Source organism: Elaeis guineensis, chromosome 9 (assembly GCF_000442705.2).
Source record: "Elaeis guineensis isolate ETL-2024a chromosome 9, EG11, whole genome shotgun sequence".
Lineage (NCBI taxonomy): Eukaryota > Viridiplantae > Streptophyta > Magnoliopsida > Arecales > Arecaceae > Elaeis > Elaeis guineensis.
The window spans coordinates 17,574,820-17,602,743 of record NC_026001.2 but is presented as its reverse complement, the minus strand read 5'-3'; the positions used below and the strand labels follow the sequence as shown (position 1 = coordinate 17,602,743).

The 27,924-nt window shown below is 36.9% G+C and overlaps 2 protein-coding genes across 5 annotated transcripts; both read right to left on the bottom strand.

Annotated features, from left to right (window-relative positions):
- Positions 1-1,748: 1,748 nt before the first annotated feature.
- Positions 1,749-13,089, bottom strand: LOC105051399 (argininosuccinate synthase, chloroplastic). Of its 4 annotated transcripts, XR_003801791.2 has the most exons (12): positions 12,782-13,089; positions 12,090-12,148; positions 11,913-11,994; positions 11,413-11,511; positions 11,120-11,285; positions 10,823-10,871; positions 10,293-10,475; positions 6,018-6,092; positions 5,752-5,937; positions 4,636-4,724; positions 2,036-2,841; positions 1,749-1,951 (listed from the first exon to the last, which is right to left on the bottom strand). XR_003801791.2 is itself a non-coding variant. In XM_029266558.2 (11 exons), exons 1-11 carry the CDS (start codon positions 12,840-12,842, stop codon positions 2,289-2,291), a joined length of 1,602 nt encoding a protein of 533 aa, XP_029122391.1. In that variant the 5' UTR covers positions 12,843-13,089; the 3' UTR covers positions 1,749-2,288. The 4 variants fall into 4 exon arrangements, 3 of the variants coding, with proteins under 3 accessions (XP_029122391.1, XP_010930142.1, XP_019708499.1); XM_029266558.2 differs by having other exon boundaries at positions 1,749-2,841; XM_010931840.4 differs by lacking the exon at positions 11,413-11,511 and having other exon boundaries at positions 1,749-2,841; positions 12,782-13,085.
- A 4,162-nt stretch (positions 13,090-17,251) lies between these two features.
- LOC105051400 (cycloeucalenol cycloisomerase) lies at positions 17,252-27,418 on the bottom strand. Its single transcript, XM_010931841.3, has 8 exons — positions 27,293-27,418; positions 27,041-27,204; positions 26,603-26,686; positions 25,544-25,585; positions 23,216-23,326; positions 22,178-22,369; positions 20,718-20,815; positions 17,252-17,631 (listed from the first exon to the last, which is right to left on the bottom strand). The coding sequence occupies exons 1-8, from the start codon at positions 27,297-27,299 to the stop codon at positions 17,424-17,426; spliced, it is 906 nt and encodes a 301-aa protein (XP_010930143.1). The 5' UTR covers positions 27,300-27,418; the 3' UTR covers positions 17,252-17,423.
- Positions 27,419-27,924: the final 506 nt, after the last annotated feature.

Here is a 27,924-nt window from a genome sequence, read left to right as displayed (position 1 = left end):
GCACCGCCCTCTTCCGTCCCATATCCGGCCGCACCCGTGTCCCCTTGCAGGGCCCCGGCCGGTGCTTACATGAGGAAGATTTTAAGCATAAATCTTAAAGCACTAACGGTAACACACAACGGTCGACCCACCTCAATCTTGACTTTTCTTGATCGAGGTCTTCGATCCCTAGAGACGCTGTTATTGACCGTCATGAGGAACAGCTGCCATAGTCTGCCGAGTCCGGACTTCATCTTTTCCCCCTCTCATACATGACTGGAGTGCTGCTACGTGTTCAATAGAATTTATCGCCCTGATGAGTGGACTCCATGTTTCTGTGCAGTTTAGGTGGGTTGAGGTAATCTAGCACATGATGTGGCTGCTTTAGCAGAAAAGTATTTGACGGACCAAAAGTTGATTCAAGTTAATGGTTGGTGGCATCCTCGGATGAGATTCTATTTCACAAGCATATCTCCGAAGGACTCGTAGGGATTTTAACACAGGTAGACGTGGATCGATATGATTTTTTGAGAGTTAGCTCAGTTCATCACAATCTGGCGTGTAAGTTTGGTGCCACGCATAGCCAGTTTGTACTGACATAAAACCAGAATTCTACTGTCAAGAATAAATGTTCGATTTTCCAAACCAGAAGAATCAAGTTTCAATATCAATTCATCAATTCAAGAGGGGTGAAGTGCAGCTTTGCCACATCGCTTTGAAATCTTTTAGTACCACTTATTTAAGATTAAATTCTTTTTATGGCTCGGCTGCAAGAAGAGGCTCGGTACTAGAAACAATATTGGAAGGAAGCTTCGCAAAAACCTGGAAGAATGCGTGCCATGTCAATCGGTGGATCACTTGTATTCGGAGTATGGTTCTTTTGCCACCATATGGCGATCTAATTGTCGATTAATTGGTGTTTTGCATTCGCACAGTACCTTTGAAGGTTTATGTTTGGATTGGAGAAGGAAGAATTTTACAAATAGCCACCTAGGCCGCAATTTTGATGCTGATCGGTCCCATCTCTTGGTTGTGCTGGAGAGATAGGAACTCATGTATTTTTCTGAACAAAAAAAAATCTATCAGCTAGGTTGCTGCAGAAGGTTTACAGCTTTTTTTCGTTTTGGTCCAATCTATCAGCTTCGTTGCTCAAAGAGCACGCAAGAATCTCCCACATGATAATTAAGCGGCACCTAACTATGTTGAATCCCACTTTGCAGGTATGATTCAATTCGCTTTATCGCGGCTGGTTGTTTGTTTGGTATCAGCTGAAAGGAACTCCTGCCTTTTTTTATCTGATGGTTTTATCCCGCTGATAACATCACCGTCAAGATCATCTCTGTTATCCCTTTTCCCATGGTCGCATGTTTGCTCTTAGCTGGTTGCAATTTGGACTTCTCATCTCTATTCTTGATCTGGATCTGCTGACCTTATCTCTGTTTTTTTTTTTTTTTTTTTGGTAATCCTGACCTCTTTTAATTCTCATCCCTCTATTAACTCTTTGTGGCCAGCTGCAACTCTTTCCTCTCTTGTAAATATTCTGATAATCCAGAAAAGCCAGGTGGCGGCTTTTACAGACTCCTTAATCATTTTAAAAAAAAAATCAATATACACAATTGTGGTCTCTGTATTCACACTTCGTCCATTCCATACCGCTTGCCCTCACACACTCACGGCAGGATACCTTCGTCCTAGTTGAGGATAGACATGACTCGGCAAACAAAAATACCATTTAGACCAGAATAAAGATGAGATAGATAAAAATAAAATAACCAAAAAAGATGCAGCCTTAAGCATCTTTCTTTTACGAAAGGAATGTTGCAATCCTCAGCACACCCAAAATTAAAAAAAAAAAATGCCAACAGCAGCAGAGGTGTCGGAGATCAATCAACATCCTGACATTTCATAATAATAGGACCACGAAAACAGCTCAACCTGCCCCAAAAGAGGGTTCCACAAAAACAGCTCCTACCTGCACCAAAAAAGGGCTCCACATGAACAATAGAGGCACTCGCCACCCTCTTACCAAAAAATTAAAAAAAAAGGCAATCACTACCTTTCCATCACATCCATATCACTTGTTGCGGCATCCATTTCCCACATCCCTTGCATATTGATACCAACCGACCCACAAAACCTGACAATCTTATCTAATGATACCATGAGAGGGTGCACAGTATCATACAACCTTCAGAATACCTGTACCTAGATATGATGTGTGGCACACGAAGGAGAACCTTATGACAAGGCCTACAAGATCTGCTATGCTTGCACTACCTAATTCTCACAGCCAGGAGAAGATGAAACTCTCAGATGCCCCTCTCAAGCATCGCCCGGACTCTGGTAGGAAGCCCATATAGCCGGATGAAGCCAGCAGCATCAGCCTGGTTGTAGATCAGACCATTTTCGAACGATGAGATGTCTTCTCTATACAAGCTATATGGGCTCTTCCTTGATGCAACGCTGATCGACCCCTTGTAGAGCTTTAGAGTCACTGACCCGGTCATGGTCTCTGTGATCTTCTCCATGAAGGCATCCATCGACTGGCGGAGGGAATCGAACCAGCGGCCAGCGTACACCAGCTCGGCATACTTGAGGGCGAGCATGTCCTTCACCTGCATGGTCTCCCGGTCGAGCGTCAAGGACTCGAGTTCACGGGCTGCTGTCCAAAGGATGGTGCCGCCAGGCGTCTCATACACGCCACGGGACTTCATGCCAACCAGCCGGTTCTCGACCATGTCCACACGTCCAATCCCATGCTTGCCACCAATATCGTTAAGCTCTGTGAGGAGGGATGCAGGAGAGAGCTCTTTTCCATTGAGGGAAACAGGTATGCCTGAATTGATCCCAATCTCCACATATCTGCAAGCATACAATTTAGTTTATTATACTGATTGACTAAAGAGGGATAATAGCATCTTTGATCATTTTAAGTTATAATAAATACATACAGCAGTCTGCTTTCTATTGTCAGGACTGTAAGAAATGCTCCGTTTTTTGCAAGCACATCTTACGTGGAATATAGAAGAACATACTTAGCATATTCATTGACCAAGCAGCCATGAAACTTCTGAGTCTTCCGAAAGTAATGATGAATATAACTCATAGATTTACTCCCTTTTCGTCGGTCTCCGGTACATGACAAGGAGGTGGACTCTGCATCTATTTAGAAAACAGGGTAATTATCAATCCAGAAGCACCTTGCACCACTCAGCACTATGTCCATTTAATTTGTACACTGCACCATACCAACACTTCTGTATGCAACTCTTTTGTAGCAAAAGTATGAGAAATTAACCATCCTCGGTTCAAGGAAGAAGAAAAAAGAGGGGGAAAAAAAGCAAAGTAGCAGCATTCATCAGAAACTATGGTAGGTTTTAAGGTAAGAAATCATAACTAAATCCAGATAAGTATTTTGTCATCTGGTGCTGCAAAGGTCAATAACACAATCACAAAGACTTGTGATGTGACAAAAGGATGCCAGCTGGCTCCACAAGCTAGTGCAGATTTGTGTTTCCACTAGCTGGGAGGCCATCTTATGCACCTTGACACGTGTGCCACATGCTCTGAGACACGAGCCAAACTTTTGTGGTCAGAACACATCCCGCAGAAGCAGAAATGCGTCTCTATCCAGGCACTGTGGTGAGTCCATAGGCCTAGCAAAAGCCAACTAGAAGTACATCTCTAGGCGATTTAAGTGGATTTTATGTGGCAGCATAGATGGTAACCTCACAAACTAAAGCACCACCTAGAGTATACGCATCTATATCAATCTTTGATATGCCTGACATGTATAACATTTACCATAACAGCAAGTTTTATTAGCTGAGTTGTATCACCTTTACAAGTTGCCCAAGTAATCAAAATGTGAAAGACTAATAAAGCAGCCTTCTCCCACACGGGAGAGTATGTATTACCAAATTTTAGAAAACTTTACAACTCACTCCCAGTCTAACAACAACATTTCCCTCAACCCCTATATCAAGACAACTTGAATTTAATGAAACCTACAGGACGCCTTTGGAAAGAGATTTTATATGAAAGAAACTGTATTTAACCAAGCAGCAACAGGTAGACACTAAAAAGGCCAATTGGGTTACAACACTACATGCCACGGTTAGCGTATTCTTAGAATAAAAGCTTAAATACAAAGTTATACAGAGATTTGGGGGGGGCGGGGGGGCGCAAGAGTGATAGCTTTTACCATTTTGTCAATAATCGAAGCAGTACAACTTGGGAGTAGCAAAGTAGTAAACTGGATATAAGGGTAATCGTTCCATTTGTCCTTCCCACCCTTAAACAACAACAACATGAATGAATATATGAAATACTCCTTTCTTTAATTTTAAGATGGAGTTGATTAATCATAGAGGACTCAAACTACAATGAACCTCCCATGATGACCAGGTGCTTCATCTAAGTGGATAGTAGGTCTGCTTAGAAACTCAGGAAGACCATGCAAAGGGCCACAATTGAATCATAATAAAAATGTGTTCAGAAAAATTGGATCTTTGCATATACCACCAATTTCACATGCAATGTTTTTCGACTAAAAAGTCAACCTGGAGATTACCAAATTCCTGAAACTAAATGCTACTGAGGTATGAGATTAGCAGTCAACTGATAGATTAATCTAAGAAACATGAGGCCACTTACTCAGGTTGATTAGGTGCATCTTCTGGGTCAACTGACATCATGTACATATCCTTCTTTGGCTCATTTGCAGGGTCCTCCAGAATGTCTCCCTACAAAATTAAACAACAGATTGTCATACTTTCATGATTTCATCAACAGCTGCATTTTGCAATAAGCTAAAGACTAGGGTAGAGTAAACAAAAAAAATCATATACACTACCAACATACAAGGAGGTAGTACTAGAAAAAAAAAAAAAAAAAACATTTTTATGCCTCCTATTCACCATTTTGTCTGGAGAACTTCCAAGTTCATATAAGAACAATTTATTCAATGAAACTAAGAATAAAAGTGTAACAAATTGCCCAGCTGACACCAAGTTATTGACATTTGCAGGTAGGAGACAGTGGTTTGGGAGGAGATTGCTTTCACAAGATAGACCATAGCACATCTGCAAAACAGCATCCGGTGTATGGTCTGTGTTGTTCCCATGATAGACAGCATTTTGGAGGCCAAGGTATATATGTGTGTACCTATATCTATATCTATGTATGTATGTATGTATGTATGTGTACACACAGACACACACATATCTATCTATCTGTGTGTGTGTGTAGACAAATATTTCTAATCTTTTGAGTTATTCGTTGCTTCCATTTTCCAAGTATTTTATAGCTTATAAAAACTGAAACATAAAAATGAAAATAGAAGACCGACAGAAAATTTTCTCTGAATAGGTGTATAAGCTACAGAAATGCTTAGCTACCCACAAATGAGCCCCAAAAAAACAATCTGTGGTCTCAGCTGGGGTGAATGACAGTATGCTTCAGTTGCAATACCCCATTCTCAGTGACTGGGTTGTCTTTTCTGGGGTTCTGCCACTTTTCTAAAGCATTTTCCTACATGCAAAACAGAACTCAGGCATCTTAAGCAGAGGTGCAGAAATCATTGAAAAATTTAACCAGAATAACATCTGCTCAACAATAGAATAATTTAAGAGTGCTAGTAGAACAAATAAACATGTGAAAATAAGAATAAAGATGTCAAATCAGTCACTTGAAATAACTATAAGACAGAACAGTAGCATCAAGATAATCATAGACTGGTTCTCCAATGACTCAGTGAAAAAGTTAAGGTACCTCATGGCTAAGGTGCCATAGATTACGGTCTCTGCTGTAAATTGATTTCCTTGAAACAGGAACAGAAACATTGTGCTTCTTGGCATACTCGATAGCATCTTCTCGACCTGTGATCTCCCATTCCCTCCATGGTGCCACAACTTTGAGTTCAGGATTCAGAGCAAAGAAGGTAAGTTCAAATCGAACCTGCAACCAAAGATGATGACACGAATGATGATTAAAAAAAAAAAGATGTAGAAAGATTCCTAGAAGCAAAAAAAGCATACCTGATCATTTCCTTTTCCTGTGCATCCATGTGAGACTGCATCTGCACCAACTTCTTTTGCAACATCTACCATTGCCTGCCATCCAAAGTCAGATCCATAAGACAAACTTCTCTTATTTTTAATATTATATTCTCTTTGTTTAGCTTTAAGATTATTAAAGAATCATGCAGAAGTTGATGTGATGAGCAAAAAATATAGAATCTTTCAGCAAGCATGTTCCTGAATATGGGGCAATGGGATATCCATAATCGATACATATTAAAGCCTTTAGGCAATGTCAGTAAGGATGCATAGATGTTGCACTACATATTTATTTATGTACTTCATTTCAGAGACCTAAACAAATAGTGCCCCTTATTCCTATCAACTAGAATCTTATTTCTGCAGATAACCAGTTTAAGCCATGAATTGGCACAGATTTTCAACATCACTAGAACCACGTCAGCCTAATGCATTCAAGTCACCATGATCCTCATCATGAAATGCAGCATGCCTAACAACCAAAATTTTACTAATCTTCATGCTCAAGATACACTCATGTTCCTTTTGCTAATGCTATTGAAACCAAGTTCACCAAAATTTCAGTAGATACCCAAATACTCAAGTTCTTTAATTCCCTCCTATAAATTCTTCAGTGCCTAGACAAACCCACCTTAAAAAATGGGAAACCCTCTCTTCACCATCAACAAGCATTCAACTCTATAAAAAGTAGAAAGAAAGAAGGCCACAATGTCAAACAATCAAAATCTTGAACCTTTTTTTAGGCTAGAAGTCCATCCCATGATGAACCTGTATAAGTGGGTACTGTCAACAAATGGAAACATAAAGTCTTGCAAAGTGAATTATCAGCCAGAGCCAGTAAAAAAAAGGACAACATTTTTAATTTGCCTGTAGTTTTTACAAATAACCAAGACCAGATACACACACCCACAGACACACTACATAATACTAGAACATCAACATGAACAAAACAACTTTAATCGATTTGTGTTGGAATACAGAAATCTATAGGACTACCTTTCAGGACTCCAAGAATGTCTAAAGGTGAGTTGAAACATGTACATGTCTTTTGCATGTGAATAGAAGACTATGCAATAAGACCCGTAAACATGAAATCACCTAATTCCCTTTCTATCCGGTGTTCAACATACCATCTTGTCCATCACACTCTCATTTTATCATTGGAGAAGCTGCTGTATAATGGTTTCACCTTTTAGTTCGAAAATGGAATAAACAGAACAATGATTAACTTCTTCTTGTTTACCTTTAGGCAAGTGTACTGCTCAAGTTTTGGCCACATTATAGCAGTCACCAGGCTCTATGCTATCAGCTTAGGTATGCAACATATTCATCATTTAATACATGTTTCTGACATCCCTACTCTTTAATATCTTTTGCAATGAATCTCTTAATCAAATGTCAGCTTTGCTTTATTACTTGCTCCCATATTATGGTAGTATGCCTACAGCCATATTATTATATCATCTATGACATTCATATGTTACACGAAACTATGAGGGAGAGAGGCAGAAAGGCTACTGTATGAATGCTATTGTCCCCACTACTGAATTTACTGAACTGTCAAAAGTCATCCAGTAGTTGCTCCTCATGGCAATCTGCATTTCTTGTATTCCTGCGCCCCTCAAAAGCTTTAGAGGACAGCCTCAATATTGTTTGTACTTTGTAGTCTTGAATTGTGAAATTTTTGCAGTGCTTTGATGATGGTTTCCATATCTTTTCTCCAATTACAAGCTGCTAAAAAGTTTGACAAGATATAGGTTTTGGATGATTTTGTGCTCTCTTTTTCTCTGCATGTCTGTTTGAGATTCTATTGGCTTTTTCATTAGTAGCTGTAAGATGGCTCATCTACCAATGTCTTCACAGTTTCATACTTAATCTAACCCGCCTGTGTTTTCCTTTTGATTTTTCATATGCATTACTAACCTAGCCTTCTGACCAGTAAGTACCTTTCTACAACTCATTTAGTTATCTTTGACTTTTAAGCAGTCTTTACTCTTTTAGAGGCATGCTTCCTGTAATGTTGCACCTGCACATTTATTGATGTATCCTTCCATAATATTGTATCTCCTACTTGAGGAATAAACCCTATCTTACAACGAATACCATGCCAGCAACTTTTAAGAAGAGTACAAGAGAGCACCCATGCCTTTTATCTTCGTATAATCCATGTTGACTGGTATCCCTTAATATAAACCTGCTTCAGTGTGTACCACATAGCTAAGAAATTAATAAGCAGCAGTAATAACCTACATTCCCTTTCTATACCTGTGCCTTGGATTGTTTGAAGCTTGTCTACTCTCATCCACCCTTTTCTGCCATCTGAAGGTTGCTTAGGCTTCATCTGGCACCACTGCCACTTTTTTGTTTTAATTTCTTATTTTTTGTTTCTAATTATTTCTATCTTGTCTTAAATTTTCTAAAACAAAATATATGTATTTGAGAACCAGGATAGGTGGAAGCCAGGCCAAATATCAATGGGATGGACCCCAAATCTCTCAAATCCACACAAGAGACTTTACCAACTCAGCCGGTCGACAGCTTGGAAAATAATAACTATTTAGGAAGCACTGTTGTTTCATTATTAAAATCAGTTAAAGCAATAACAAATTATTAATGGTGGCTACATTGTTCGATGGCAATGATACTAGGGTGAGTGATGGGGGTGGTAGTGGTAGTAGGTGGCAATGGCAAGTAGTGGTGGATGATAGTGGGGGTGCGGTCATGTTGGTGGTGGCAGCATTGGGGGGATGTGGTGGTGTTTGTGATAGCTGCAAAGGGTGGACATAGTGGTATATCATGGTTGTGGTGGTGGTGGCAGCTGCAATAGTGGAGAGGTAGTGGTGATGACCTCAAGGGGTAGTGGACATGGAGGTATGAGTGGTGGTGGCAGTGGGTTAAAGTGATTAGCAATGGGTGCATGGGTTGTAGCATTGTAGGCGGTAAAGGCAGAGTCAGAGGTAGGATTGTGATAATCTATTGTGTTATTGATGTTTTCCAAATTTTTTGAGTGCAAAATTTTCACTTCCAAATTCTATCAACCTACAACCTAGGTTGAACAGATTTGACCATGGTCAAGATAGCAGGTTGGCTGACCTTGTATCATATAGGCCTAACAGCAGAAAACCACCTAGTAGACCATGTCAGATCTAAAGAAAGCATGATGATATATGATCTCATGGCTCTCTTATCTGACTTTTAAAATGGACATCCCAAAACACAGAATTTGACTCTGGCAGGACATATGTCTAAGAAAAGTATTTTGAGCTGTCTTTTTTTACCATAACAAGAAAACTAATAACATCTTACTTCTACCAAGGCAAAATGATGTAAGTTGTCGAACTATTGCTTCTATTAAGATTCGTTAATGACAAGGGATATATATACGTATGTATGTATGTATGTATTACAGTGAACTTGTAAGTAAAAATACATAGTCAGAATTTTTAGCTAAGTTCACTCATAAGATAGCTAAGGTGCAAATAATAAAGACTGTCAAGGCAATGGCATGTAATCAGTTATCAATGATGCATTCCTTACAGAGTCTTGAATTGAAGTCATATTTGTTGCAGAATTAAATCCATCAAATTTAATAAAATATAATGAGTATCTTGTCCTGAAGATCATATAGTACTAGGGATAAAAGTGGTATGGATAATAACCATTTGGATCCGTTTTCGTATCCAAATCAATCCGGATATGGACAGAAATTTAAGGATCTGACTAATATCGGTATTCGTCTCCATATCGGTCAAAGAAATATGGATATAGATAGACAACAATCCGATCCATTTCCGAATATCCAAATTTATCTGTAACCCTATATAATTTTATATAGCACTTATTAATTTTTATGGAAAGTATATAACCATATGAACGTGATATTAATTTAATTTATCACTATTTAGTAATATCTTTGATTTTATAGTCATAAAGTTTAATTATCCAACTTATATCCATAAATATATTTAGACTTCATCTGAATTGTATCTGTATCCATTTAAAACAAATATGAATATGAATTTTTGCATCCAAAAAATATCCGTATCCACATTTTATTCGTCAGACAAAACAAATATGAATATAGATATGTTGGTATCCAATCCGGTTTCAGCCCTATCATATACAAGCATTAAAAAATAAGTTATTTAAGTATTAACCCAAAATATCCAGATAGTCACATACCAATTTTCGATAATCAATAACTAATTCCACTGAAAATGAAACATAAATACCATATATACATATAAACAATACCTTAGCAATAACAGGGCGAGCCATTGAGGTCCCAAGCAAATACTTCCTTTCATATACAGCCCCAGCTCTCAAACAGGGGAATATGTAATCTCTAACGAATTCCTCTTTGAGATCTTTTACAACAAGTTGACTTGCACCACTGGCTTTGGCTTTCCTTTCCAAACCATCCATTTCCATGACACCCTTTAAAAAAAGACAGGCATGTTTGATACGTGAGCTGAAATGAATATCTGTAGGGAATTTATGATAAACTAAACAGCAAAAGTTTCAGTCCAACATGTTAAATGAAATTCGAGTATTTAGGTGTGTTTGTGCCCTATACAAAATAGTTAAATAAATGTTCATGAGCAAAAAATCACCTGTTTCATACTATTATTTCACAAGAATAATATAGGATCAGCATGCTTGAGGTTAAAACATGTCAAATCAAAAGTACTAAATAATGAAATGGCATTAAAGTATAGGATTTGTTCAGAAATAAATACTCTTTAGTTTATTGACAGCAAACTGACAATTCAATCAGCACTTACTTGACCAACATCTGCAGTGAAGCACACAACTTCACATCCGTAGTTCTCTCTGCAGTTCATAGATGACAGATAATGAGACGATGGGAAATGCAAATCAAAGTAAAGAGATAAGGTGATCATTTATTGTCCTCTGACTCAGAGGTACAATGACAAATACATTTGTATGAAATGCGAAATTAATAGTACACCATACACTGCAAGTACTTCTCCCTAAGAATATTTACACCATATAAGGAATTAAGATTATTAAAATGACAAATAGAGGAAAATCACATTCTATGCAAGGCATGAGCTAACCTTAGCCAAGGGACAATAACTGATGTATCCAAGCCACCGCTGTAAGCTAAAACCACTTTATTCAACTTCCCACGCAACCCGCATCCATTATGACTGCCATGGATGTCAGTTTTTCCTGAAAGCATGGTATCTGCCCCTTTTTCACCAGCCAGTACACACTGAATAGCTGAATATTGACAGTGGGAAAGGAAATTATAACATATAACACCAACAGCAGAACAGATCACCAAAGCAACGAACCTAACAACATTTCTCAAATACAATCTGAAGCAAAGAGTTTAGATGAATTTAACTGGTATTTCTATTAAGTTGACGGCGGACATGTAAAAAGCTTCTTTTTTCTGATGCAGAAAGTAGTTTCCCAATCTGTTTGCTCTTCTTTTGAGTAACCACTCGTCATTGGACTTATCAAACATAAGATGAGAGAGAAAGAGAACGAGAGAGAGCATTTCAAAAGCATGGTTTCCATATTCCCTGTATTTTCCCCTAATAATGAACAAGATGTCAGATTAATAATCTTTAACCCATCTTATCATTTCAAAGGTATTTTGCATGAAAACTTGCTGAAAAAGTTCAAACACACAGCTCAAACTCCAAAATTTTGAAAACTTTCAGTTTCAACCAGAAGCAATCAATAACCAACCTCATTTTGTTTTGACAATATTCATTCAGTGTTTGTTTGTGCATGCATCTAAAACTTAGGTGCACATGCAACTACAGAAAAATGAATTCCAAATTTGCATAATTTTTCACTAAAAATTAAAACAAATTACAAGCATTCCTCTTCACAAACCTTGGTTCCGATAAACACATGTTTTTTGTGAATTCTGGTGAATGATCACATTACTACAGAACCCACTTGACCTTGCACCCACCTAATAAAATATCAACACAGTCAGCGCATTACACAGAGAATATAAAATGTCAAAAAGAAGCAAGTCAAATTAGAAAAATTCAACGGGTTCAGTACCTCTTGGTGGAAGTTGGACTGCTTAAAGCAGCACAAGTTATCCCGGTAGGTGGGTGTCCCTTCAAGAACAGAAAACTTTGGTTAACAAGGGATCATAAGCAAAACAAGTCAGGCAAGCATTTGTTGTACAAAATGCGCAAACTTCATCATTCCCCTCTTCAATGAATATGAAGAGAGAAATGAGAAAACAATTCGGGGGATCCATAATGATTAAATTACAATATCCAGTTTGTGAGGTTAACCGCAAATTCTTTCCCCATAAATTTAAATTTGCATCACTATTCCACATATTTTGTTTTCATTTATTCTAATATTTTAAAACTTTTTGGAAAACCAGCTACTGATGGAAAACAAACATATTTACTCCGAAAAATCTTCTAATTGAAATTCTAAACCGGAATAAAGTTTTCGTGGGGCGATTAGGAGACACATGAAATGACTCAGACCCAATGGAGAAATATTATTTACAGAACCAAAAAAAAAAACTAAAACAAAGGCTTCGAAACAAGAAATCAATAACAAATGACAAGGGTTCAAGAAGATTAAAAAAACGGAAAGAACAAATCGTTTGCCCAAATGAACACGAAATATCGATCAAGATACCATTTGTCTACCCTTGAAATCCGATAGAGATGCAAAGAACCAAGGATACGAAGAGAAATCGAAGACAAGGAGGAAAGAATCCGAATTACCACAAATCCTCGATCCATGAACCGAAATCTTCGGAGCCCCAATAGCCTGCAGCTGAGCCATGGAAAGATCTCCTCCAATCCACCACGACCGCCGGCAACAACCAACGGATCAAAAGCAAACCAGATCTAGAGCTTCGACGAACCCAAAATGCTTCGATCTTCCCCCACCTATCTCTCTCTCGCGCGCTCCCTCTCTCGGCAAGCTAAAATGGCGAGTGATGGGGGGAAGGCAACGCGAAGCGCGGTTCGGCCGACTCTTGTCTCTTCTTGTACTTACATCACCTCCACCGTCCACCGCCTAATCGATGGTCCAAAATTCGAAAGACGTGTAGGTTGGGATGGCAGTGGGTAGGTTTTGATTTGGATATCACACTATTTATCTTCAAATTCTGACTTAATATCTTACGCTCATATTTTATTTGATATTTAATTAAATAAAAAATTTATTTTTATATTTATTAAATTTAAAAATATATATAATAATTTATTTTTTTATATTTAATTTATATTTAAAAAAATTAGATTAATTTTATACATATTATCAATCAAATTAAAATTACTAATTAAACGTAGAACATAATTTATAAATTTAAATTTATAAAAATTAAATATAAAAATAAAATTATAATTTAATATAAAATATATAAATAATTAAAATAATTTTAATATATATCATCAAACAAAATAGAATTATTAAAATAAAATTATAAATATATATATTTGAATATAAATTTAAATATTATCTATATTCATAAATTTGATTCAGATTTGAATAGGAAATACGTACATATTTGTATTATAATTTTTAAATTTTATTTAAATTTAAATATAAATTAAATTAAATTTTATTTTTTAAATTTAATTATATTTGAATAGAATATTTATTATTGGATCAGATGGACCAAATTGATTTTGTCATTCCTACGTGTAGACCCATCTTTACAGTTCCGATCATCTATTGACAGGTTGCCAATCTGATGATTGTCAAAGCGTTAGGTTTTGTACCCTCTCGCAGGGTTACGGCCCTTAGCTCGCCGCACGTGACAGTGCTTCCCACGCCGGTCCGCAGGCATTCCAAATCCACGTGTGACTTTATCGCGATTAGTTCATTATTAGGTAAATTTCCCATTTTACCCCTATATGAACCGGAATGGATCCCGGGTTAGCTTGTCGGGGAATGGATTCGGGGTAGGCGTAACATCTTTAGAATCTGGGGGCACGCGCCCGGGGGAAACGACACGCGGGGATCTACTCAGATACATAAGGCCCGAAGCGCGGTGCGAAGGAATGCTTGTTCTGCCGTTGGATCGAGATCGGACGGTAAGGATGGGATGAGAGGATACGGAGCAGTGTTCGTGCGCGTAAGTTGTTTGTCGGTTTTGCACTCGATGATATCTCGTTCGAGCGGCTGGAATCGGAATCCTATCTCAAGTACACATTTTGCTTGGTATCAAGTGGTGGAAGAATCTGGTAATCCAGCTGGGAGAGCACTGGCTTTAACTTTATTTCTCGATTTTTTTTTTTTTTTGGTAAGCAAGAGGCCGAAGCTGCATTGCAAATAAAAGATAAAGTATTTACAGAACAGAACACATGAAAAGTAAAAGAGTATTTGCGGCGGAATCAAAATCTGCAGAGAGGTTGCCGAATTCAACGGTATGAGAAAAACATTCACTCAAAAAAAAAAAAAGAGGGGGGGTTGTACGAGAAAAAACAGCAAAAGCCTGTGCGCTATCCAGATTATAGCAGGGAAGTTCCGAGAACAGAAAACCGCAGCTAGATAAAAGCCTGTATGCTGAGATATATAGTTGGTATTTGAAGAGAAATCCATACAGCAAATAGTTATGATTCTGATGCTCTACAACAGAGACAAAGCAGCAAGAATCCATGACATGAGGAGCGTAATGGAGTATAAAGCAATTAGATGTATCACTAGGAGATTGAAGAATGCAGATTGAAGACACGGCTTGGTAAGGGCCTTGCAGTGGTGTGTTACAGTGGATATACCAGGCAGTGTTGTAATATCCAACACAAGCAGCCCAAGCAGTAGCATGATAAAATACGAAAAATATTTCAAGATGAGTAGTATTACAGACAAGGACTCGGTCCGTCACGTAAAGTATTGTCCATTCTGATTCATGGACCTCACGATTTTGCCCTCTAAAAGGCACCTCACGTGGAAAAAATATTTTTCTCCTTATAAGTGCGAGTCCCCCTTGACTCACAATCGATGTGGGACTATTGGTGCCCTCCACATTATTAGAATCACAACAGAGCTCTCCAGTCAAAGGAGATTCTGATGTGTACAGTTCGAGAAGCCTCACAGTCAGTCGAGACGGATCTCGATCTCTTCCTGGCATGTCATTGTTGCGGACAAGGGCTCGACCTATCACGTGAGGTATTATCCGCTCTGGTCCATGGGTCTTACGGTTTTATCTTTTAAAAGGCACCTCGGATATTTTTCTCCTTATAAGTGCGAGTTCTCCTTGACTCACAACCGATGTGGAATTATTGGTGCCCTCCATATTATTAGAACCATAACAAGTAGAATGTGCAAAATACTCAAGGAGAAAAATAGGTACAGTACACGGACAAGGGCATGCAATAAACTGACAGAGAAAACAGAATTTAATGGTAGGTGTAACTATGAGATAACTACTGCAAACCCAACATAAGTAGCATCATTGCAGATGGCAAAGATAGGTTGTGGGCATTTGAAAGAACCCAGAGGCCTCAGGACCCAGATGAAGGCAGTACGCCAAGCTTCAAATGATGATAATGAACACCATAGGCATCTACATATAAAATTAGTTTGCAATGAGAATCCAAATCAGCTTCAGAAATCCATAGAAAATCTCCTTGCAATGCTACATTAACCCTATAATCAGTAAGTCAACTGGCCTCCCTAAATACATGCAATATCTTAAAAGAAGAAGCATCATGCATCCAAACCTGCAGATCTTGAAAAAAAGAAATACGTTGTGCGGTAGACTTATGATGAGCTTTGAGCCAAGAGATAGCTGTAGCTGAGTCACCTTCTAAGATAAAATTAGTACTGTGAAGCTACCGCATGACCGTCTTTACACCCAGCCAAGCAGCAAGTACTTCAGCATAAGGTACTGATGCATGCACGAATGACCAACTCCCTACTCGGATAAACCAGCTATGATAATCTCTAATGACATAGCCCACTGCTGCCCTATCAGAAACCACTGAAGTATCGATGTTGATCTTAACAACTCCAAAGAGAGGGGCTATCCAAGACATTGTTATTGACATAAAAATAGAGATAGAAGAAGGAGAAGGATTGCCCTAATACCTAAATAGAGCCATTATAGATGAATATACTGCAACTCTCTAAACTAACTGAACTGGAGAAGCTTCAGCTTGATTGAAGATGTGATCATTTCAGTTTTGCCACAGCAACCATGCAAAGACATACCACTACTGTCTTCTGATTCAAATCTACCAAGGCATGCTCCATAAAGTATTGCAATGCCGGCAAATCTATGAAGCAGAATCACAGTTGGTACGTACTGCATAGAATCCTCCAACATTCTTTAGCCAATACACATGAAGTAATAGCATGGGAGCAATCCTCAATAATACCTAGGCATAAACCACACAAGTGGGTCTATAAGAAAATAATATTATACCGAACAAGAAGTTCCTTAGTAGGTAACTTCTCTCATTGTAATTGCTACCAAAAGGTTTTAACCATGGGGACACCTATATATGCCATCGTCATAAATAAAACGTATAGAAAGACTTTTCCTGCGGGGCAGGGCATCTTCTAAGTTCATGTTTCTAGGCTCTTAAAATCAGGGGAAAGAATTGTTAGCTTTCCGAAGGTCCCAACTAAGAAGCCAGAACATCCATTATTTTCTCACTAATAGTAACCTAAATAGTTTGGATGGGTTTTGCATTAGACAGCTTTTAGAAAGCACTAATTTCTCTCTTACAAGGTAAGGTTTCATTACGTTACTCTATACATGCTTCAACTTTTCATGCAACTAAGTCTCAATAAAGAAATGATTTATAGTCTTATTTTAAGAATTTGGTTGCTTGTAGATATCCTATTTAGTCCTAACGTCATCCATGATCAGTCTTGTAATACTTGTGAAACATCCATGCCAGTGCTCTGTCTTATAAACAATTTTCCTTCTAGATCCACCTCGCTTCATCTAAAAGAAGCACATCTTTCGAATAAGCTTAACAAATAGACTGAATAAATCAATAATCAACAGTCATGGGTGCATCAATTTATATTACCAAAAAGAAAAAACCTTTTCTTGTGCGGAAAATGAAAGCATCCTCTAATGCTATTAGAATCACCAGCTATGTACTAAGTTGATGATTCATGATAATTCGCTGCAAACCAGTACATCAAATCATACTACGAAAGTGCATTAAGTTGAAAGTTAGATAGTTTAGCATTTGCAGTTCCTTAAAATTGAAACCATACAGCGAGAATTGCATGCTACAGCTCTTTATTAAATACTGATTTCTAAGCTACACTACATCATGAGCCTCTGAGAGAATCATCAGAAAAAAGTGGTCAAAATCTTCATATCTAGTACAAGGTTTGTTAGAGAAGCAACTACAACACAACATTGCTTGTGCAGCAAGACATCAACCCCACATATCATGCGCTCTCATTTTGCATAAAGTTCCCAGGCATGTGGAACCAAACAAGGCCTGGTTGGTTGCACTGTCCTGATTCTGAGATAGGAACTATAGGCCCCAAAAATATGCGCCATAAATCAAGTATTATAGTGACAAGCATTGCAGCACCCAATGCATCGACAGCCACTCTTGGAAGGTCCCATGGATCACCATTTTTCTCATCGATCCTGGATATTAGAAAAGAAAGAGTGAGGCAATACTAAGTATAAGCTAATCTTATTTTGGCTATCGATGGATGAAGCATGATGCATGCCAGATGGAGAGTCAGACTTTTTGGATAGAACAGTTGGTGATAGTATCAACAATGTTGCAGTGAATACATTGGCCTGTTGGAGCCTGTGCCAAAAAAAAAATTCTGAATGGTTCTAAGGTGGCATGCTAAATTCAAGGTATGACCGATAAATCTGTTTCTTCACATAGAATGAAATCCATGTGCCTTGTGCCACAAGTCAAAATGAGTGAGAAAAACTATCAATATGTCTCAGAGATAATGTTTAAACCATGTCAACAGAGTTTCCGATCTATAAATGACTAAGTTAATACTCTTCTGGAAAGGATCATGTAAGGGATCACCCAGAACAATTGTATTCTGTATGTTACACACACTAGCATATGACCTTCCTGTAGTATTAGCCATATCTTTAGACACTTGAAATATATTTATAAGGTTTAAACATGATCATATGTGCCCTTGTGATTTCTATCATGAATGTTGAGCTTACTTGTGTTGCTAATATGTAAATAGTCTTGTAACCTTGACTCCTATAACAAATTGGCAGGCAATGCACATGTTACATTGCAATCAATACATATACAATAGATGGTTTATGATCATATAAGTTTACAAATGTGTTTTTGTTAATTAATAGCAAAACACCAGTCTAAGACAATTAATATTTACCTGAACAGGAAAATGCACAAAGCAATGTATTTTATTAGCATAAAAACTTTGTGTGCTTGTAAAGCTTATCCTTTCCAGTTCAGGACAGGTATTGGCATGACATGGCAACATATGCCTACCACGTCACCATAATTGGCACAAGCACAATATTCAATACTCTAAGCTTGATGTAATCCATCTAACTAATCAAGAGGTATCACAAGTACAGCTTTTCTCCACCTTGAAGCTAAGGGTGGCTATGGTTTGGGTTGCGTGAGCTTCAGGAAGACTCTGACCGATACTAGGTTGGACCCAACAATTTGTTGTTACTCAACCAATTCCCACTTGTAGGGGTGCTGAGGTTGATTGAGCCTAGGTCTGATCAAGCTTGGTTTGAAATTAATTTCAAGATTGAAAGTTGAGAATAAGCTTGGCTTTTTAACGATCATTTTGAGCTTGCCTCAAGTTTAATTTTGAACTGAGCCAAACACAAGCCTAATCGATCAGCTTGAAAATCCGAAGTCGAGCTAAAATTCAATTCAAGTTTGAACCCAGCTTGGTTGGGTTGAATTAAAGTTTGATTCAAACTCGGTTCAAATCTAATATTTAATAGGTTCTAAAAAATTATATAAACATTTTTTTTTTTGGTAAGCAATTATATAAACATTCAAGCTTGGTTCATTTAGCTTCAAACTGAGCCTTTTCTAAGCCAAGCTCGAGTTGTTCAGATTGTTTGACACCGTACCCATTAATACTTTGAACTATGAAGACCTGCCTAACCCATTATCCCCCATCTTCCAAAGTCAATCTGCATAACAAAAGTTATTGAAAATAATGTAGGACACTGGCAATAGTTTTTTTTTTTTAATTTTTAAATTGAAAATATTCTCAATATTAAAAATTTTAACATCATATGAAAGTATACACAATATCATCTTCATATAAATAATGGCCCAACTGGTCATGCAGGAGCTCCTCATACCTGGCATGTTAGTGAAACATGCCAACCAATGCCCTCATTTTAGCAGGTCAGATGCAAAATATTTACCTCTGCAACAATAGGTATTAAATAGTACCACTATCATGACAAGAGGTATCTATCAAGAAACAAACTGAAATACTGACGGGTCTGGGTAAAGACAGCAAACTACCAAAAAGAGGTTTTAGAAGTGTCTCTGTATATGAGGATCTACCCAAAACCATTCAACAATCATATTGATGGAAACACAAACTCAAGTGTCTCGTAAATGTGTCTTTATGAACCAAGAAATCTGCAAGAACTGCTTTCAAAGGGGATGTGAAGCTACCATAGGTTTATTACACAACCAAAAAACTATCGAACTAACAAAAAAAAAAAAAAGATTGAGTATGATGGTGGATCGGTCATCTAAGAACAAGATGTGGGCACGAGTCAAATTGTGATACAAGGAAATAACCATATAACATCAGGCCATATGGTTGCAGTAGGATAACTTTATCAACTTCAATTGTTTGTGATTATATTTTATTGTATTCATATAACTGAATTGTATTTTAAGACTGAAATTTCGAGATGCCTTGCAGCAGCTATAACAGGCTTGAGAAAGAGCTCCACACACTGCAAATATCTGGAGTGGTAGCTAAAGCCTTTTCTTCCGCATAATATAAGAATTTCATTTTGCTTATTCTAGTTACTTTGACATTAAACTTCCAGATGATATCAATAGTCATATAGGGCATGAATGTAGATACCTAACTCCATCTCTACATAGGATCTAATAACTTAATCAGTTATCATCATAATTAAGTTTCTTAGACAACAGAGCTATTTGCTTTGAAGTAAAACATACATCGGAACCTGCAATTTTTTAGTAAGTTAGCTTTAAATGACCTGGTCTGTGATTTATCTTGAAGTGTCATACTGAGTTATCACAAGGTTTTATGATGCTTAGAATTCTTTCTCCTATGATTGACTCAGCAAACTTTCTTCTACTGTTGTCCAACAATTTCTTTCTTTTTTCCTGTTAACCTCTTCTGCCCCTTTGTCTTTCGATTCCCATTGATCAATGCTTTCATTAAGATGCATAGAAGATATATGATGGATGCATGCAGACTGCAAGCGTATAAAGCATAAACGCATCAATGTATTGTCAACATGCAAGTATATGGTTGATAAATACAAAGACCAAGGATCTTAGATCTCAATTTTAACTATGAACTGGCATAACCCAGGAACCCCATCTTATTGTAATAAAGCAAAGAGAAACAGGTTGCTAATATTGAAAATACTGCCTACAAGATGCGAACAAATTATAATATAATATCCATGATTTACAGGCATTTTCCCCAAATTCCTTGATAAAATGATGAAGAAAATCATAATCAGTTTCTTACCTTGAAAACATGGGGAAGCTCACAATGAAATAAATTGCATAAAACAAGGATCCTACTTTGTACATTGATGCTCGATCGACAAACTCATAGTAAGGAAACTGCAGCAATTCAAATAATCCACTGAATGTCAATATGTTGTCAGCACACAATTGGAATCCAAGAACAGAAGTTATTCCAATGAATGGTCATGTCAAGTAGCAAACTTTACGTGTTTTAATTCCACATAAGCTTGGTCAGATCCTTAGCAATAACAAGATAAAATCAATATTTAACATACCAAATACTGAAGGTATGATGGAAAAATGAAAGAAAATAATTGATTAGCAAACCTCCAGCATGAAATACACATAAGGTAACAGAAGCAAGCATTGATCAAGAAAAATACACATTGCATGAACGTCCTTACAGAAGGACAGCAACCACATCAGTTGAAGATTTCATCCCACCACTCAAGCTTGAGTACCACCAAAACAAACCTAACAGTTGAAGGTTGTTTTCGTTAGCATTATAACAAAAGATCATCAGTTGCCGCATTTCTAGAGCATCAATGCTTGTCAACTGTCACCTAGTTCCTCCTCCAATGCTGGCTTTACCTTGATGGTTAAATTACATGTTGCAAGTTACAAGCGTGCAAGCATTGTGTCTTTAGTGCATTGTAAATTCAGCTCCACATTTTTATCTGAATCATTGTATATAATTCAGGCCCACTAGCATTAGAAAACATTTTACAGGCTTTATATGCAACAACATCACCCAGTTGGTTTCGCATTGAGATTTACATCTTGCAAGCTATGACCATGTGAATGTTACATTTTAAGTTTACATGAAATTTTGGATTCATGAGATTTTGAAATCACTAGGAATCATGTTAAGAATTGTTTAAGAAATATAATATGAAATAACAAATTTCAGAAGCAACATTTCCAGGGAAGGTTGCCAGCAAGCGTTTGAATTTTTTAGGTATAAAAATTTTGTTTGTGATCATCCTCTTTAAAGAAAGTAAGCTTCATGAAAGTCTTTCATATTCTAATGTAGACATAAATCAATTCAGTGAAATATATCAAAATAATGTATCTAACTAGTTCACCAAATAGTACATCATAAAATGATGTAACTAGTTCACCAAATAGCATACAACCTTGAATCCTATACTTGTATTTCTCAAGCCTAGCTAGAATATCCATTATTATACCAAAGCAAAATCCATAGTCTAAAAGCTTGACCATGGAACTTGAATGATGCATGCATAAATATTTCACATTCAGGTTTCTGCCAGATTATCATATTGAATATGACATCCAGCACATCTTCACATACCACCATTTCCTGACTTCATTCAAATCAAAAAATAAATGCATCACAGACAGCAAATTTCCATATCTATTAGAAATCAGATTTTGAAGACTTTAATCAATAAGAAAATGACAACAAATTAATGGGATCATTGTGTTACCACATACATTTGAAATAGCTAAAGTCTCCAAGTATGCTATGAAATAAGAAAGGGCCAAAATCCATGCAGCTTCCGTGACCAACCGAATTGACTGTGGTAAGTCTGCAATGGAGTGGCGCAGTCTACGAAGTGTTATATTGGAAGTCATGTGGTAAAATAGGAAGCAAGCATGAGTGAGAAGGAACGTTGTATGGGGCACCTGTAATGTACCAAATTGAAAAGGTTATATTGGATTCAGTAACAATCACCTCTGCATAAGATACAATAACTCTATGACCATGTCACCTAAGGCAAAATCATGCATAGTAAATTTCAAGTATGACTGTTTTAACAATCAATAATATATGACATAAAGTAATAAAAGAAATGTGTAAATATTATGCATGTCGGTCCCCATGAAAACAGACTATAACAAACTACACCTTTAACTTGTCCTTCATGACTTGCATGAATATTACAGCATCCAGCTAGGACAATTGATTTATTCAAAGCAAATTACAAGGATAAAATAGTGCATATTTGTGGAAAGTTAGATATTTAATTTTTGTTACTGTTAATTGCTATTGGTACCCGAAGAGAATCACATAAGTTAGTGTTCACATAGAATTGTTTGAATAATAACAATTAGATATATTCATGTCTAATCATGAAGAGTAGCTAATAGACTGATTTCAGCATAAGCAACTAACTTTGATGGGGCCTTGCTAAAAAGAGACTTTAAAGATTTAGGGAAGCCAGGGGAAAGCCCATGGAAACATAAAATATTGCCAAAATAAAAATAAAAAAAAAATAAAAGAATGTGCATTCCATATGATTAACTTAGGAATAAATGTTAGAGAAGGATAAATCAAATGCAAATATTTAGGGTATTGCTTGCTGGCTATGTTTTTTGATGAATTATTAACCACATTTGATAGTTCACCAAATTTATATTTTGATTATGAAAAATAATATATCGCATTTTATTAATTTCTATCAACAATATACGACAATGACCAGAAAATGATAAAACTGGACACTGGCATCACTATTGCTTGTCTCTTACATTGTTCATTCTCCATGATGGAAATGTATATGATGCTCCAAGCACTGTGAAGAAATAATGAGTCCAAAAGTAGTTCCCAACATAACTAAAAATCATTATCCAGAGATTTGCCTGCAGCAAAATAGAATCAGAAATCATTTAAAAGTAAGTGCGCATGATCCAAACTAACATTCTGAATAACATAAGGGGATTCTCTGTGCACGTGCATGTGCGTGTGCATGTGTGGGCATGCGTGCGTGCATGTGTGTGTGTGAACTTCTGAATAGGCATTTCGTGAGGACTGGACATTTAATATAAGTAATCCAAGAACTGGATTATTCTGTTCGGCCAATAATGTTGAGTGTGCTATAGTTTTATTCAAAAGAATGAAAATGAAAACCTAATTCAACATTGTTGCCTGACTTAGATTGCAAGGATTTCACATGTAAATCTCATAATTATAGTTACAAGAAAGATTTTGAACCAGCAGACTTCATAGTTACAAGGGATCAATAGCCCATGGCGTTGCCATGGTTGCAAGATTGTAATCAGAAGTTACTGCCATCCATCAATTCCTTCCATCAGAAATTCATAAATATTTCATATAAATTAGTTCCACTTAACCCGAATAATCAAAACTCCTTTATTTCAACACTACTTCATCTTGCAGTACTTTATAACAACTCCAAAAAATATTTGTGGCCATGGTTTGCATCAGGAGTTAGATGAATATAAAAAATCTGCAACCAAAGACAAAAAATATGATTTTCTGATTTTTTTTTTTTTTTGTAGACATCATAATTGAGAGAGAACAACTGCATAAAATGTACTTGTGGATAAAAAATAATGATGATTTTTTTTTTGGTCTGGACATTGTAGTTGAGAGAGAACAACTGCATAAAGCTTGCTTGTGGATAAATGATGATGATGATGATGATATCAAAACAAAAAGAACCTTCAACATCTGAATATCCTAACCACATAAAATAACTAAGCCATACACACCAGATAAATAAACTCCTGCAGAATCATTCTAGTCTTAGATAATGTAGGTTCCATCAAGTGCCTTTCACTTTTGATTATGTTGAAAGAAAAAGCTCAAAAGGAATTCAATTCATTAATGAGATCCCATCTCTTTAAATAGATGAGAAATAAGTAAATAAGGAAAGAAATACATACCTGAAAAGCAAGTACATACCATGTTTAGAGATATATTAAGTACGTCATTCCTATATAAGGACTTATTAAATAAGCATAATTCTAACACTCCCCCTCAAACTAGAGCATATATATTAAACATACCCAGCTTGTTATACATAGAGTTGAAAATACCAAAAGACAGAAATTTAGTCAAAACATCGGTTAGCTGCTCGGATGACAACTATGACATAACACAACAGTCACTAGCCAGCCAATCGTCATAGGTAGGATATTTGAAATTTGGAGGATCTTCAGTCAGTTGTCGCACCTTTTGTTAGGCACCAATAAACAATTTGAATGATTGGACCCACAAAAGATAGTGCCATTAAGCTTTACTGTAGTCACCGTTAGATTTCTTATTGCAGCATCAGAACCGAAAGTCTGATGCGTCGAGAGTTGTTTATTGTCGTGATTTAAGAACGCCATAGCAGCCAGAGAGGAGGACAGAAACAATCAAACAATCGAATAGTAAAAGAGGGATTTAAGGATATCTTTACACGGCAGCCAGAGAAATTACAGGCAATGTACCACTTCCGTGATTAGTAGATAGCTAGAAAGACAGTCAGATAACCTTCACATGACATAGGAAAGATACCTACACCATATAGAAGAAGAAGAGAAGAGAGAGAAGATCAAGAAATAAGGAGAAGACCAAGAAATAGAGGGTGAGATTAAGAAGAGAGATGGTGGGTGGTGAGGGAGGAGGCGGCGACGGTGGTTTGAGGTGGTGTAGATGGGTGGCGGCTAGGGTTATGCAATCTGGTACTCTAATACCATGTTGAAAAGAAAAGCTCAGAAGGAATTCAATTCATTAATGAGATCCCATCTCTTTAAATAGATGAGAAACAAGTACATAAGGAAAGAAGTACATACTTGCAAAGCAAGTACATACCATGTTTAAAGATATACTAAGTATGTCCTTCCTATATAAGAACTTATTAAATAAGTATAATTCTAACAGATTATCCTAGAGCTTTTTTTTTTTTGAGAAAATTATCCTAGATATTTTTGTGCTTGTTTTCATGGCTTGAAGTTAGCCATAGGACAGTTTACATATATATGACTTTGTGAAGTTTTCAAAAGGAATTTCACTAACGTGGCCACACTCATGTTTTATACTTGTGTGAGGTTCAAACACAGAAGAGTTACCTTTACCCAGTAGCAATCTGTCCAACATTTGCCTCTGTCTGCCTGCAAGGAAGAACAAATAATCAAACCCCTTAAACATGCTAATAATATACTTAATCTAATTATCAAAGGTTATCCTGATTTCAGTTAAGATTAAAAGTATGGAATACTTTTAAAGAGTACAATGAACAAATACTATGTATAAAGAGGATAAGGAACAAGCTTATGCAAGTGCTTTGTCCAACTGATGATTATTTAGAATAGCTTTTTCTTTATTTTTCTTCAAAGGAAAGGTTGGCATGGCTTCCCATTTTATGCATTAACTTCCCCCTTTGGGTAAATCTTTATTTGTTTTTCGCATGCTCATTTCTGTTTCTTGCATTGTTTTCTGAACTAATTTGAGTCCAGCAGCTACTGTTCAGATATTAAGGTAAAAGCAATAAGACAATACTTGTTTATGTTCCATTCTTCTTTGGTTATTAATCAGCTTCATCACAGATCTGAACTTTCATTAGTCCAGGCATGCTATATATGAATGTGAGCTAACATAGAATATAAATGCAAAATTATAGCACTAGCAACATCTCAATTATCTCCAACATATTCATTAGCAAATGCTTGTATTCCAGGTTACTGCAATATCCCATCAGGCAATTTTTGCTACATATAACAGCAACAAGTATGTCAACATGAATGCAAATGCTACCTATAATATCACACACAATACAAAATATACTGAAGATAATTTACATAACCAACTAATCAATATAACAATGGTTTACAGCGAACAGCAAGGCATATTAAATTTAAACGGTGATTCTTTGTCAAAGAGCATATACTGACTTTGAGTTAAAAAAGATCGATGCTTTAGTAACTCAGAAATCTTGCTCAAAAAAGTCATTTAGCTGGTGTGTTGCAATTATGTTATCCCTTTTGAATTGGCATCACAGAGTATGCCAATTAATGAAGCAAAGAGAAAGCTGTAAGACAGCTGAGAGACTTCTTCTACCCAGATCTCTGAGTTACTTTGGCATTGCACATCTATCTTTACAATAAAATAGCTGGGAGCAAAGTGTGCACCTCTCCAACAACAAAAAGAGGTATCAAGAAAGCTGGAACGACAGAAACCAACCCAAGAAGCAAATACTCCAATTCAGTGAATCTCTGCCATCACAAGAAGTTTCGTTAGAACGCCACTCTCATAACAATAAAATCCTAAGTAAAACAAAGACCACTTCAAGCTAATGGAATGGATACATCAATCGGAAAAAAGAAGAAAAAAAAAAACTTCTTCTAACAATGGTGTGTTATAACACACAATCTAGATTGGATATAAACAACATAAATCCTTTTCACTTGAAAAATAACTAAATTTTCAGTTAAACAACAAATTTTACCACAAAAAAAAAAAAAAAAACAAGATTCGAGCTTTTTCTATATTCCTCCAGTAAGAACCAAAAGGGCATCAAAAAAAAAAAAGAAAAGAAAGAAAAAAGGAAGCAAAGAAATGTTCCAGACCTCGTAGATCTTATAGGGAACCACGATTCCAATGGTGAGGGTGAGCCAGAAGGGGGTGTATAGTAGAAAGAACCCCTCCCCCCATCTCTTGCTCGGATTCGAAGCAAACCATAAGCTCTGGGGCAAAGCGGAGCTCTTCTTCGCTCCTTTGCGTCCTTCCAGGCCTGCAACAATGGGAGACGGCAAAATCTAGGAAACGGAGATCGCCATTGGAGTACCACTAGGTGAGGAAAGGCACGCGTGGCGCTTTACCTCCCATCCGTCGGACGCTTGGTGATCTCTCCCGGTCGATCGGCCGGCTGCGGATTTCGTCGCGGACCGAAGGCCGATACTCCCACTCCTGCCGCCTGTGGCCTTGTCACCACCAGTGAAAGGACACATAGTAGTGGACGCCCGTGACACGTGATCCTGTTCGGTCTATCCGCTGGAGTAGAGACATCGCCAAACACAAAGGACACCCAATTGGAATGAGCCACGTGAGCAAACCTTTTTTGAATTTTTGGACGGCACGCCGTCTGCTAAACTTTTTACCGCTTGGTTCAACGGGAGTCTACCTTTTTCTATCAAAAAAAAATATAAATATTATCACGGACAAGAGTTCAATCCGATATGTAAGGTGTTATTTTGATCCATAAATTTTATAATTTTATCTAAAATATTTTATATAAAAAAAATATTTTTTTTATAAATAATAATTTTTATTAACTCATAATTGATGTGTGACAATTAATATTCTCCGTACTATTAAAACTACGTAGAGCCTTCCAACGAGAGCCTCCAATTGTGTACAATATGAAGAATCCTATAATCAGTCGAGAAAAATTTCGATCTCATAGAATTGAGACGGACCTCGATCTCAACTTCTATGGCTCAATCCGATATAT